The 13826-nt window shown below is 48.4% G+C and overlaps 1 protein-coding gene across 4 annotated transcripts in view; it reads right to left on the minus strand.

Moving 5' to 3' along the window:
- MGLL (monoglyceride lipase) overlaps positions 1-13826 on the minus strand; it is a 98888-nt gene that overhangs the window by 27514 nt on the left and 57548 nt on the right. For all 4 annotated transcript variants that reach the window (XM_079783855.1, XM_079783856.1, XM_079783854.1 and 1 more), the window contains exons 4-5: positions 5276-5412; positions 3917-4027 (exon numbers count right to left, since the gene is read on the minus strand). In XM_079783855.1, the coding sequence (XP_079639981.1) occupies positions 3917-4027; positions 5276-5412 (248 nt within the window). The remainder of the gene's footprint in view (positions 1-3916; positions 4028-5275; positions 5413-13826) is intronic.

Raw genomic sequence — 13826 nt, forward strand, 5'->3', positions numbered from 1 at the left:
TTAGAAGACTAGCCTCCCAGCAGGCTGAGCCCCATCCTGACCCCAGGTTCTGCCCAGGGCCATTTTGGTCCTGACCCCAGGGACTCTCAGAGAAAGGAGGTGCGCTACAGCCTGCTGCACATTCCCGGGTGTCCTCCTGGGCTAGATCAGGGGAGGAGACCCCAGTTTAGCTCAGCGTTTGACATCCTCCTATCTGGGCAGCCAAAGGTTTCCCCTCTATTTCCGGTTTTACTCCAGCCCTGCCTTCCCCAGGGCATAATCCCCATGAAATGGCCGCATAAACTGCCGAGACTTGGTCTAATGCACTACATTTTTGTTTCTAAATTTCTCCTGCTCTCATTTCTCTTGTGCAACCACATTCTTAACACAGTGTTTGGAGACCAGAAGCCTCTTCCCAACCCAGCTTGTTGAAAACAGACCATCGAGGTAAAAACCAGCTGTGTGCAGGATTGGAAAGGGGTGTGGTGGTGCAGAGATATCTGGGATTCTCACATTTCAGGGTAGGGGATGTGGACAAAAAAGGAGTTCTATGGAGAGTAACCTCACGGTGATCTTATTATAAATTTCTAAATGGACAGATCATGGTGGGTAGTCACTCCCCAGGCATATATCTTCTTTACTAAAAGGCTTTGCTTTAAGCAAGTCCTGTCCATTGATTCTGTGCACCTAGGTTAACACACCTTTGAAATGCCCCCTTTTCATGTCCCTCCTTCTCAGATAAACCACAAAGACAGCAAATCTGATCCTGTAATCTGATCCCCGCCTTGCTTTCTCCTACCTCCATATAATATTTCTTAAGTTCCTGCTTTAATTTCAAATGCATAAAAGACACTGCAAAACTGTTATTCTCCAGAGCATTTGACATTTTGTGCCCCAGCATATGCCATCAGTTTGGCTCCAATAAATTCATAGAAATTCTCTTCAGGTTTAGACATTTCTTATGTCAACAGTCTTCCGCCACCTTTCACATGACCCTCTGCACTGAGAAGTTTGAGATCTCATGCTGCCTGCTTTAATGATTTCAAGAATCTCTACAGCAGGAACTCTGGGCCATGAAACAAACCTTTGAAACGTCCTCAGCTGAGCTCTGGGTGAGGAGTCATGAGGCTCTGCATTCTGTGGCCACTGACAGTGCCACTGACCCTCAGAAAGGTCCCCTCTGAGCCTTAGTTTTCTCAGCAAGAGATGGTCTACCGCAATCTGTCCACCTTTGGGTCCATGAAAGCAAACCACTGCAAATAAATGGCCCAAAGTTTGGTCAGCGGGGCCTTACCTAATCCACAGCCTATCCCATAGTGGGGCTTCAACTAATCCAAGGCTCACCCCTCAGCAGGGCCTCACCTAATCCAGGGCTCACCCCACAGTGGGCCTCACCGAATCCAGAGCTCACCCCTCCGCAGGGCCTCACCTAATCCAGGGCTCACCCCACAGTGGGCCTCTTGCTATTCTGATGGGGAGGAGCACTAAGAGGGACCACTTTGCAAAGTGGCCTAATTCAACCCAAAACTCACAAAAACAAATCAGTCAACCAAGAGAGATCAATGAAACAAAAAAGTGCAGGGAGCACGTTCCATTTGTGTAAAACAGGAGCAAATGGAGTGTGTATGTGTGTCCACAGAAGATGCATCCACTCCCTCTGTAAATCTGGCTGCCCACCTTCAAACTAGGAAGGGAGCGTTCCCTCGTGTAAATGTATTATACAAAACTTTTTTAAAAATTAAATTAAAAAAAAAGATTCAATGAGACTCTTTCTGGAAGGTTGCCAGACAGGACCAGATGTGTGCAGGGTGATCAAGTCATCTGGGGTGGGGAGACAGATGAATCAAAGACTCTATCAGTCAAAACTGCCCAACAGCCAGAGGCGGCAACAGAATTCATGGTGGGGAGGACGTGCCCTCAGGTCTGAGGGCAACAGGAAATCTATTTGTGTTGGTCAATAGGAAGAGACCTGCACCCCTCCAGGGACAGCTGGCCCTTGATCTGAGAAGGTGATCTATTAGCACAGGGCTCTGAAAGGTCACGTTCTTGTAGCTTTGCCCAAAAATTCCACCTCCACCAGTGACTCTGGGAGGAAACCTTGCCGGCTCCATCTCAGGGCTCAGCTGCCATGACCTGTGTGTGCATCATCTGAAAAGCCCCACCGTCCCTGGCTTTTCTCTAAGGAAAAACATCCCGTGTACAAGACATCCACTTTCTCGTATGGGGAAGCACCCTAGACGAGGACTGTACCGCCCTGGATTCAAATCCATCACACAAGTTGTGCAATCTTGGAGAGTCACTCATCCAGCCTAAGCCTCGGTGTTCCATCCATCAAATGAAGGCCGTGACCTCTCCGTGGACTGATGACGGGAGTTAAGTGAGATAATGCACGTAAAAGTACAGCACATGCCTGGCACTCACTGAGCTGAGTAAATCTCAGGCACGTGACTCCAAGCACAGGGACGGCAGAAGGAACTTCCCTCTCCTCTGCGACCCTGGTCTTGCTTCTTCTACTTGGACAAGAGCCCGTGACTGATTTGGCTCACATTATGCAATCATCGTCACGAAGGGAGGTGCCCAGGAGATGGTGTCCCCTTTTGCACACTTAAAGGCCACCTGTGGTTCTGTGGATGACCTTGTTTCTGTCCATGGCAGACACACGTGGATCCCGCCTCCACTGCTGTCCCACACAGCACGAAAACGCACTATTGCTAGTCGATTTCAATAAGGCAGTGGTGATTTCCTTAAAACTGAGTCAAATTCAAAAGAGCTAGCTCTCTCTCCTCTTCCTCGAATTAAGTAAACTGTTGTTTTCTGGTTAAAGCATCAGATGGTTCCAGGCTTATCTTTTGCTCAACCTGTTCTCATTGAAACTGGTGACATTTTCGGTACCTCACTGAAAGCCCGTCCACAGGACCTGCCAGCCCACCTCTAGGCATTAAGTCTGTGGCTGTGGGCTACAGGAAAACATTTGAGGACATTTTGACAAGGTTTCACTCCCTGTCCTGCGTTCCTCTATTTGGGTCCTCAGGAGGACATCAAAGGCACCTGAGCTAAAGCAATGATTTAAATGATCCTGCTGTCATTGGAAGATGAGGCCGGGGAAGGTAGGGAAAGCACATGGACTAATGGCTGCCCAGCCCCCCCTGACCCTGTGACCCTCCGCCTCACACTTCGTGCTCCTTTGAGAGTCCCAGGAACTGGCTCAGGAGGCAGCAGGCCCACCTAGCTCTCAGCTGAGATGGAGCATGCCTTGGAGATACACAGGTTGGGGATTCTCTACTCTCATTAGGTTATTATTTCTCTCAAACTTCATGCCCCTCGAGGGCAGGTCCATCTACAGTCAACAACCCACATTCACAATTAAGCAGCCCTGCTCCCCTCCTTGCTCAGGAGGAAGGCACCTGCCCTACCTCTGGTAGTAGTATTAGTGGCTTGTTTGCCTCGTAGCTCAAAGCCCCAGGACCAAGAGGCGTACACATGTGCCATTGGGTAACATCACAACCAGAAAAACGAAATGACGCCTGGCTTAGAACCAGAGGGGGAAGTGCTCTGGGATGGGGGAGAGCGAAGGTGAACACCACTCTGTGTTGCAATTACAAAACAGCCTGCAAGTCCACTCACGGTGCACTTTTGGCTGAAGTTAGCACCCATCTTGCGTGTGACTTGTTCACACAGGTTATCTCGCTGGATTCCTAACACAGGTAATCTTTTCTCCTCTCAACAGTCACGAATAAAACATACATAAACAGGAAGTCATTTTTCCTTGGTCTTTGGGGGTCGGGGGTAGGAAGCACCTGATTATAAAAACTATAGAACCCTGGTGGCAATCATGTTGGATAGCTGTCCAAATGGACTCCCGCCCTTTACCCCCGGCTCTAGCTACCGGAGTTGCCAAGGAAGGGCAAGGGTTTCACAGAAACAGAAATCCATTTACCTTGAAAGTCGTTGCGGACTCAGGACTGGCCAGAACCAAAGGTGAAATGAGAACCATGCCAGCGAAGTGGCTTGGCCTCTCGGCGGCCGTGAGGATGGCGATGGCACCTCCCTGCAAGGCGAAACGGGCAGAGTTGCTGTGTGCCGGCGCCCGCCAGCACACGATTCCTAGCGAGCTCCATGGAAGAGGCCCCCTGAGCCTGGTCAGAGTCCCGAGGGGGGTCCACCTTGGAACAGAAGCCATCAAATGTTGGATAAGCTGGGTCTGCAATTATTTTATTACATATTTTTTTCCCCAGGAGCAAACATTTCAGAGAGATACAAATAAGGTTCCTGCCTGTGGGCTGCAAGTTAAACAATACATTCCTACTCGGCCTCAAACCAAAAGCTGGCAGAGATCCAACTGATCCATTCTGTCAGGCTTATAAAAGGTTGTTTTTGTTTAATCTGATGATAATAAGAGGTTGCTACACTCCACCCCGCCCCCTTCCCTGGTTCAGTAAAGGTTCCAGAAATTCGGGTACTTAGTGAATGTGGACAGTGCTGAAGGTCTGAGGCCTTGACTATTTGCTGAAGCTGCAGGTAATCTGAACCAAGGGTTGACACTGCAAGTGCTTACAGGGGCCAGGCAGGTCAGAGGAGCGCAGGAACAGAGCCGGGCGGTGAGAAGGGGCAGGGGCTCTGCCCTAGAGAGAACAGTTTCCCCAAATTCAAAAATCAAGCAGCTCAAATTCTCTGCCAGCCAACACGCCAGCTCGTGGGAGGGAGATTTGCCAGTTTGAGGACCCTCCATTTAAAGATTATACTTGGCTCGTTTTAAGAGGCTTTTATAACTTTAAAGTGTGAAAAGGATGGCGAATGACCTTTAAGGAATCGGGTCCACGGGGAGCCTTTGTCCCTGGTTCCATGTGCACAGCTCTGAAGCCGGCAGGGTGAGGGCACATTCCGTGTGCTCCTCGCTGATTGCAGCACCACCCCGTCTGAGAAGTGGCTCTGCAGGGACAAGTGCCCTGAGAGCCTCACTGTGAAACAGCACTGAGGCAGAGGCAGGGTCACCCGAAGGTCAGTGCCCACACCCAGCTCCTCCGTAAGGACCGGCGGGGCCACCCCCTGGTGCCTGGGGCCCTGGTGGGAAGTAAGGGCCGCTCTGAGCTCTCTGGGCTGTCTCCAGGGCTCCGAACCTGACCTGTTTCCTAAGCACTCACTTGCCTGGGAGCTCCAAGTGCAGGGTGGGGTGTGCCAGCCAGGCGGGGAGCTGGGATGAGGCGGGGAGTCAGTCTGCCCCTTCTCCATCCCGGGGTTCTCACACTGCCCACGGCCACAGCCCTGATCTGGACCGCATCTCCTGTGGCCTACTTACCATGGAGTGGCCCAGAAGGAAGACGGGCAGCCCCGGGTGGTCTTTCTGCACCACATCCACGTGCTGTAACACGTCCCTGACGAAAACGTGGAAGTCGGACACTACCATCCTCTCCCCTTCGCTCTGTCCATGGCCAACTGGAAGGGAAAGGGAGACGAGAGAATAGCAGTGACTGGAGGGCTGACTTCTGCCCAGGCGCAGCGGTGTCCTCACCAGGGTTACCAGCCACTCTTCACTGAGAACCTGAATGGATCATCTCACTAAACCCGTTCCAACCGATCTCACACATGGGGATTAGTCTCCCCCAACTGTACAGATTGGGAGGTTGAGGCACAGGTGGCTCAGGACCTTGCCAAGATCACACAGTGAACCAGACTGCAACCCCTGTCCACAGCCAGCTGTCTTCCCCGTGGCCATTCCCAAGGAAGGAAGAAAGGCAGGTGCAAGGAGAAACTTAGCAAGCCCGGTTTTCTGGAAAGCGACCAGGAGTAAGACCCATAAGGCTCAACATTTTCCTGGGTTTTCCCAGTTCCTTGACCCTCACAGTTGTGTTCCCATGTCAGCCTTTCACCAGGTAAAGTGTCATCTCACTTTGTAGGAGATGATATGACAAACATAACATAAAATAGTCAAGTGTGCTTGCTAGAAATTTTCTCAACAAAGCAGCAGTGAAACCAGGTCAGGTTCCATCCCTCTGGGATTTTAGCTGTCACCTGTCTGAGCTGTTCATCCCCCCTCTTCTTTTCTTAGGGTGTATCAGCTTTCCCCCCCTCAGGAGGACGTAAGTCTCTATAGAAACAGCACATTGTCTGCGGCTTCCACATTCAGGCTGAAAGCAGCTGATGCGATTGCTTGAAAATCGCAGAAAAGGAAGAGCTCGAGAGGACAGGGCCACACAGTGAGAGAATCAGCCCAGACCTTCCCTGCTGCTTCTGCGAGGCAGCGATTATAGCAGCGATTGTAACACTCTTTTCACAGATGAGAAGGGTGAGGACTCAGCATCGCCTGAAATGGACTGGCTGCCCAGCCCTCAGTGTGGTCAGACCACAGCCTCCTGTTTCCTACTGTCCTGTCCCCCTCCCCCATGGCCTCCCACCCTCCCGCTGCCCAGCCCCACCTGCGCTCTGGCCAGGTCTGTCACCCTTTCAGCAGCACCCTCAGCTCCCTGGCCTCTCTGAGGATTTTTTCCCTTTTAAAATTTAATTACATTTAATTAAGTTTAATTTTGTATTGTGGTAAAATATACATAATGTAAAATTTATACCCTCTTAAGCATTTATTAGGGTACAGTTCAGTGGTATTAGGTACATTCACACTTAACCATCACCACCATCCTTCACCAGAACTTTTTATTTTCCCAAACTGAAACTCTATACTCATTATTAAGGGCTGAATTATATGCAATGCCCCCCCGACCCAAACAATTCATATGTTGATGTCCTAACCCCCAGTGACTACTTGGAGACAGGACCTTTCAAGGGGCAATTAAGCTAAAATGAGGTCACTAGGGTGGGCCCTAATCAAATAGGACTGGTGTCTTATAAGAAGAGGCAATTAGGACACAGACACACACAGAGGAAAGACCATGAGGACAAAGGGAGAAGATGACTGTCTGCAAGCCAAGGAGAGAGGCCTCAATGAAACTAACCCTGCTGACACCTTGATCTCTGACTTCCAGCCTCTGAAACTGTGAGGAAATAATGTCTATTGTTTAAGCCACCAGGTCTGTGGTACTTTGTTATGGCAGCTCAAGCTGACTAATACCTGCATTAAACACATAGTCCCTGTTCCCCACCCTCCAACCCCTGGCACTCACCCTTCTACTTTCTGTTTCTTTGAATTGGACTACTCTAAGAATCTCCTATAAGTGAATCCTACAGTTTTGTCTTTTTGTGTCCAGTTTATTCCACTTAGCATAATGTCTTCAAGGTTTATCCTTGTTATATAACATGTGTCAGAATTTCCTTCTTTTTAAATTTTTTATTATTTTTAAAAGATATATTTTTTTATTGATTTCAGAGAGGAAGGGAGAGGGGAAGAGAGAGAGATATATAAACATCAATGATGAGAGAAAAATCATTGATTGGCTGCCTCCTGCATGACCCCACTAGGTATTGAACCATGATTGCCTGGTTCATAGATCAACGATCAACAACTGAGCCACACAGACTGGGCCAGAATTTCCTTTTTTTTTTTTTAAAGGCTGAATAATATTCCACTGTATGCATATACCTACCACATTTTGTTTATCTAGTCAACTGTCAATGGATACTTAGGTTGCTTCCACCTCTTGGCTATTGTGGATACTGCTGCTATGAACATGGGTGTGTGCAAATATCTGTTTGAACTATTGCTTTGAATTCTTTGGGGTATATATCCAGAAGTGGGATTGCTGGGTCATATGGTAGTTCTGTTTAGTGTTTTGAGGAATGGCCCCTCTGAGTCTGAGCTGGAACAGCAGCCCTTCTCCAGCCTGTTCCATGAGGGCTGGGTGAGCATGAGCTCTGAGCCAGGCAACAGGACGTACTGCCTCTTCACACATACTCAGTCGCCAAACAAATTTGCCTCCAAATGTCTCCCTTATCTGAAAGCCTGTAAACCTACCTCCTGACTCTGAGCAGATACTATCACTCTTTTTTTTTTAATATGAACCAATCAACATGGCCTTCCTGACCCTTCCCCCCTGTGATGGCTTCCCTTCTTTACCAAAGTGGATTCTTCCTGATCCTAGTGGCTCCTGGCCCAGCTCTCCCTCCCTTCTTCCTCCTCTCTCTCTCTCTCTCTCTCTCTCTCTCTCTCTCTCTCTCTCTCTCTCTCGCCCCTCTCTCTCCCTCTCCCTCTCCCTCTCTCTCTCTCTGTTTCTGTCTCTGTCTCTGGCTCTCTCCCCTCTCTGGAGATAGAGAAGTTCTTTGCATGATTCTTGCAAACTTTCCATAAACTGAAATTATTTCTAAAAACAATTTTATAAAAGGAATTCATAGCCATCATGCACTCTATCCCTAGGTACTTGAGTGTGTAGCTCCTAAAACGCACATTCCTGTTGCAACTACAATGCTACTTTCCCACCTGCGGGAATTCACAGTAGCTCCCTAATATCATCTTATATTCAGTCCAAATTCAAATTTCCCAATTGCTGTTCCACTCTATCTGCAAGGCATGAGAGAGAGAGGGCCTGTTTCTCTCAGCCTTACAAACAAAGCATCTTGGTTGCTGTTCAGATTTTTGCTCATGTAATAGGAGAGAAAGGAGTATGTTGAGCATCTTCTCATTTTTTTAAGAGCCATTTATATTTAGTTTAGGTAAACTGAGAATCCATATCTTTGCTTGTTCTATCAGGGTTTTGCATTATTCTTGATATTTAAAAGCTCTTTGTATGTTACTTGGTCATTTGACTTTTGACTTTTTATGTTATGTTTAGCTATCCACAAGATTGGTGTGTTCTTTTGTTTGTTTGTTTGTTTTTTGTTAACCAGGATATTTTTCCCATTGATATTTAGAGAGAGTGGAAGGGAGAGGGAGAGGGAGAGAGAAACATCGATGTGAGAGAGACACATTGATTGGTTGCCTCATGCACACACCCCAACCTGGGCCGGGGAACCTGCAACCAAGGTACGTGCCCTTGACCGGAATCAAACCCAGGACCCTTCAGTCTGCAGGCCAACACTCTATCCACTGAGCCAAACCGGCTAGGGCAACATTGTTATTTTTGAAAAGTCAAATTATCTTTTTCTTTCTATGGCTTCTGAATTTTGATTCTTATTAATAAAGGCCTTGTCCACTCCAGGGTTATAAAGAAATCCAGCCATATTTTCTGTGAATTATTTTATGGTTTCATTTCTTTTGTGTGATAATATACACACAATATACAACTTACACTAACCATTTTTAAGTGTCCAATTTAGAGGCATTAGGTACATTCACATTGTTGTACAACCATCACCACCAACTACCACAAAATACAGTTTCATTTTTTACACATTAATCTTCGATCCATTTGGAGTTTATCTTGGTATACGGTGTGACAGAAGAATCTCTTTTACTATGGTTCTTTTTTAAAAACTTAAGGTGAAATTCATATACCATAAAATGAACCATTATAAAGTATACCAAATAAGTGGCATTTAGTATATCCACAATGTTGTTCAACCACACCTCTAATTGTCTTAACAGAACTTGCTAAGAGGTCCTTTGTTATTTCACTGAATTGCAATGTCATCCTTATCATATGTGAAAGTTTCCTTTTCACTCTAGTCTATTTCTGGATTTCTGCTCAGTTCCGCTGGTCTGCTTATTCACGAACCAGCCCTTATTACTAGGCGTGATTGTGTCTGCCTAGCCTGTCTACCTACTATGCCAGGAGACGCCTGGGCATCTCCAAGCTCTCTCTTGTTCATGTCCACCACTCCCATGCTGTGACTCTCATCCGGAGGCAGCTGTCTCCCAGTCTCTGGCTCTGGGTTCTTTCCAGAGCTAAAAATCCACCTGGTCAGGCCCAGGGAGAAAGATTGCCCTGGCTGTCCCATGGTTCCTCAAGCAGCTTCTAAACGGCTCTCTCTTGGGTTCCATGTCATGGTTAATGACCCCCATCCCCCTTCAGAATCATTCAGGCTCCAAACAGAGCTGTCATCTTTGAATTCAGATCTAGCCCTCTGTCCAGCTGGTCACAAAATTCTTCTGGATTTCCGTAACACAGCCTCCTGAATCAGTCTCCTTCCTTTCACTCCTACGTTACTCATAGGGACCGAGACGCCTGTGGCCTTTGAATTGGTGATAGCTTCCTATCCAGCCCCCGTCCGCCCCAAGCTCTCCCTGCTCTAACCCACTCTGCACTGTCTCGCATCCTCTGCTTGAAGCCGCTCTGATCTGGTAGTGTTCAGATGGTCCCACTGTTTCAGAACTCAGTCCACACATTCCAGCCCAGCATTTGGGGCCTCCACTCAAGGTTCCCACTGGTCCCTCTGCCTTGCTAGAAAGCATGATCTGAGTGACACTCACACACACCTGCCCATTGTTTCTCAAAGCACATCCACACTTTCCTGCCCTGTGGCTCTCAATGAACACCCCTCTGCAGGGGTGCCCTCACCCCTGCATCAGGCCAGGCGCAGTCTTCGAAGGCCTGTCTCAAATCCTATCACTTCTATGGAGGCAATTCCCTCGACACAGGTCAAAGTTTTTCCCTTCCATTCCCCAAAGCACTTCTTGTCTCTATTACATATGAATTGATTGGAATTTCCCCCCTTTCTCTCTTCGAGTACCACCCCTCCCGATCCTGTGGACTGAGGGTCTAATTGCAGAGTGGAGGCCCCCAACTGTGCTGTGCTGTGGAGGATTCTAAGGCAGGTCCTCCTGGACTGAGCAGAAAAGAATACTGTGAGCAATCAGTGATGTCTGCCATGTGAGTAGTGATGCATCGATGGACTGGGGGAGGAGGTTCAGCACGTGTGTGCCCCATATTTGCCAGGGCGATCCTTGATAGCAAGGATGGTGTTTTCTTCATCTGCACATTCCTCAGGGCTCCTTGCACAGGCCTGGCAGAGGCTTGATAAATACCGGTTGAAATGAACTGCAGGCAGTACTTCCATAGTGGCCACTCACCAGACACTCAGCTCCGTTCCTCCAGCGATAGCGGAGGCGATACATTTCCTTTCCTGCCACGGAAGCTGACCTACTGAGCAGCGGTTCTGCATATGCAGTCCAAGTCTTCTCTTCCCAGTATTTTTAAAAGAAAGAACCTTGAGCCACAGACCTTAACCCAATGTATTTTTCGTTTTATTTACCCCGATTCTGCTATGTACTAACTATGATTTTTATTCTCTGTACTTCGATGCTTTAGGCCTTCATACCTGGTTAAAGCTGACCCTAGCAGTGGTCGGCAAACCGTGGCTCTCGAGCCACATGCGGCTCTTTGGCCCCTTGAGGGTGGCTCTTCCACAAAATACCACGTGCGGGTGCGCACGTACAGTGCGATTGAAACTTCGTGGCCCATGCGCAGAAGTCGGTTTTCGGCCTGGGCAAGTCTGTTTTGAAGAAGTGGCATTAGAACACTCAACTGGCCAAAGAGCCACATGTGGCTCGCGAGCCGCGGTTTGCCGACCACTGCCCTAGAGGAACTACCCTCCCAGGATTAACTAATTTCTAGAAATAGGAAAGAACTGTCTTTCAAATATAAAGTGACCAATCCAGAGACCACACCCCCAACCACCTCCTCTATGGGCTCTCGCACTCGGGGCCAGGATTTCCCTGGCCTGATCAACCAGAACCTGGAACTAGGGACGGCCCTCCCACTCCAGAGCCTGCTGAGGGGACTCCAACCAGCCAACCCTGAGCCTGCTTGCCCTGCCTCACCTGTTCCTTCACGCAGAGGTCAGAGAAGGCCATCTGGCCCTCTCTTCCCGCCATCTGGGCAGGCTGCTTATCTCCCAGCCCCAAGGGATGGAGCCTGGCCTGCAGGTGCCAGCTCACCCCCTGCAGGTGTAGGCACAGGAGAGTGGCCCAAACAGATAGGGCAGTGGTCGGCAAACCCATTAGTCAACAGAGCCAAATATCAACAGTACAACAATTGAAATTTCTTTTGAGAGACAAATTTTTTAAACTTAAACTTCTTCTAACGCCACTTCTTCAAAATAGACTCGCCCAGGCCGTGGTATTTTGTGGAAGAGCCACACTCAAGGGGCCAAAGAGCCGCATGTGGCTCGCGAGCCGCAGTTTGCCGACCACGGAGATAGGGTGGTGGCCTGACTTCTGCCAGCAGGGCGCCAAGTCCCTCTAGTCTAGGCCATCGGGCCGTGTGACTGAGAAAGGGCTGCAGCTATTGCACTGTGCAGTACGGTAGCTAGCCACCGGGCCATGGGTCAGTTACACTTAAATTTAAATAAATTAAAATGAAAACTCAGTTGCTCAGTCTCACCAGCCACATTTTAAGGGCTCAGCAACCACAGGCAACTTGTCTGGCGGCTGCCATATTGGGCAGGGAACCATGCAGAATACACCCATTGCACAGAAACCCTGTGAGGCAGGGCTGAGCATGCTTTCTGCTCAGGAGGCACTGTGAAGCCTGGAGAAAAACACCGGCATCCATTTGTCTGCCTTTGAAATAACACTCCCCGATCCTTTCTGATGATAGAAGTAACGCATGCTCACTGTATGGGAAAAAACAGAAAAGCATCCAGGCAGCCACTGAGTGTGGGGTTCGGTGGGATGGCTCTGGGCTTTCGGCGGCCTCGGGCTCCCCTGTGGGAAGGCCTCACGCAGGGTTTCCAACTTCTTTGTGCCTCAGTCTCCTCATCTGCAAAGTGGGGGTGATAGTCCCTCCTTGAATTGTTTGTACTATGAACTGAGAGAATCTGTGTTAAGTGCTGGACACAGAGGAAGTGGCAAGTAAATAAAAATTGTGGAAATGAACATTTAAAAAAAAAAAGAAGGTAACAAACCATTCCTCTCTCATCAACCAGAAATAAAAACTGGTATCCCTGCTTTTCAAAGTCCGTGATTGTCCCACTTCGCTCTTACAAAAAGATCTACGTACATCAGTGCCCGTTCTCACTAAATGAGAGAAACCCAAAGAGGATGTTCACTTTACTGAAAAAAGGTGAAAAGCAAAATCGGCGTTCAGGGTTGTTTGGTAGCAGCTGTTACAGAGGCAGCGGCACCCTGAGCAGTGAGAGTGGCCCCACCTGGGAACCATTCTTAGCATCTCGGCATCAAGCTTTTGACCTGTGTGAGCATCTGCGCTTTAACTCCACTTATCTGTGCATCCGTTAGCAAGGTGTGTCTTAATGTCCCGTAAAGGCCTAAGAAAGCTTGTGAGTGTGTTCCACTTAGCATAAACCTGGACGTGACTAATTGCTTCAATCGTGGTGAATGGAATTAAAGACACAGTGCATGTGCTGAAATTTGGGTCTGGGAAAGCTCAAAAAGTTTTCCATAAAAATGAATGGTAATCGTATCTTCACTTGACACCATTTTGGCTTACAAGAGATTTCATAGGAATGCTCTCTTTTCTGATAGCAGGGGAAACATGTGTGAGTAAAGCTTGGTTTATTTCAACGGCCTGGCAAAATGCTCTATAATATACTGGACTCAGGAAGAACTTTAAGACAGAACACTGAAAAGAAAAAAACAACCCAAAACTCAAATTGTGGAATGATGCCTGCACGGCTCACCACTAACATTTTTAACAAACCCACAAACTCATATTACTTCCTGTGGCCCCGGAGGCCATCTGTCCTGCACATGGCTCTGAACGCTATCTCAGCATGGCCAAGGCAGGCGGGTGCGGCCTCCTCAGGCTCTTCCCAGCCATCTCACCTGCTCCCAGACCAGACAACGCCACCTGGCACGCATCACTCTGCCCTTTGCTCATTCTAGGGCACCCATAACATGTGGACTACAAAGGGGCAGAAGGTATAAGTGAAGGTGGTCATGTATGCCTTCCAGCAAGACCAGCCAGGGCGTATCATTTGACTTCTTGCTCAGTCAACACCCCATTATCTCATGGTTCCTAGGGGCATATGTTTGGGCGTGGGATGAGGGAGAACGTCAGTCCTCCAAT

This window comes from Cnephaeus nilssonii (genome assembly GCF_951640355.1).
Source record: "Cnephaeus nilssonii genome assembly, chromosome: 11".
NCBI lineage: Eukaryota > Metazoa > Chordata > Mammalia > Chiroptera > Vespertilionidae > Cnephaeus > Cnephaeus nilssonii.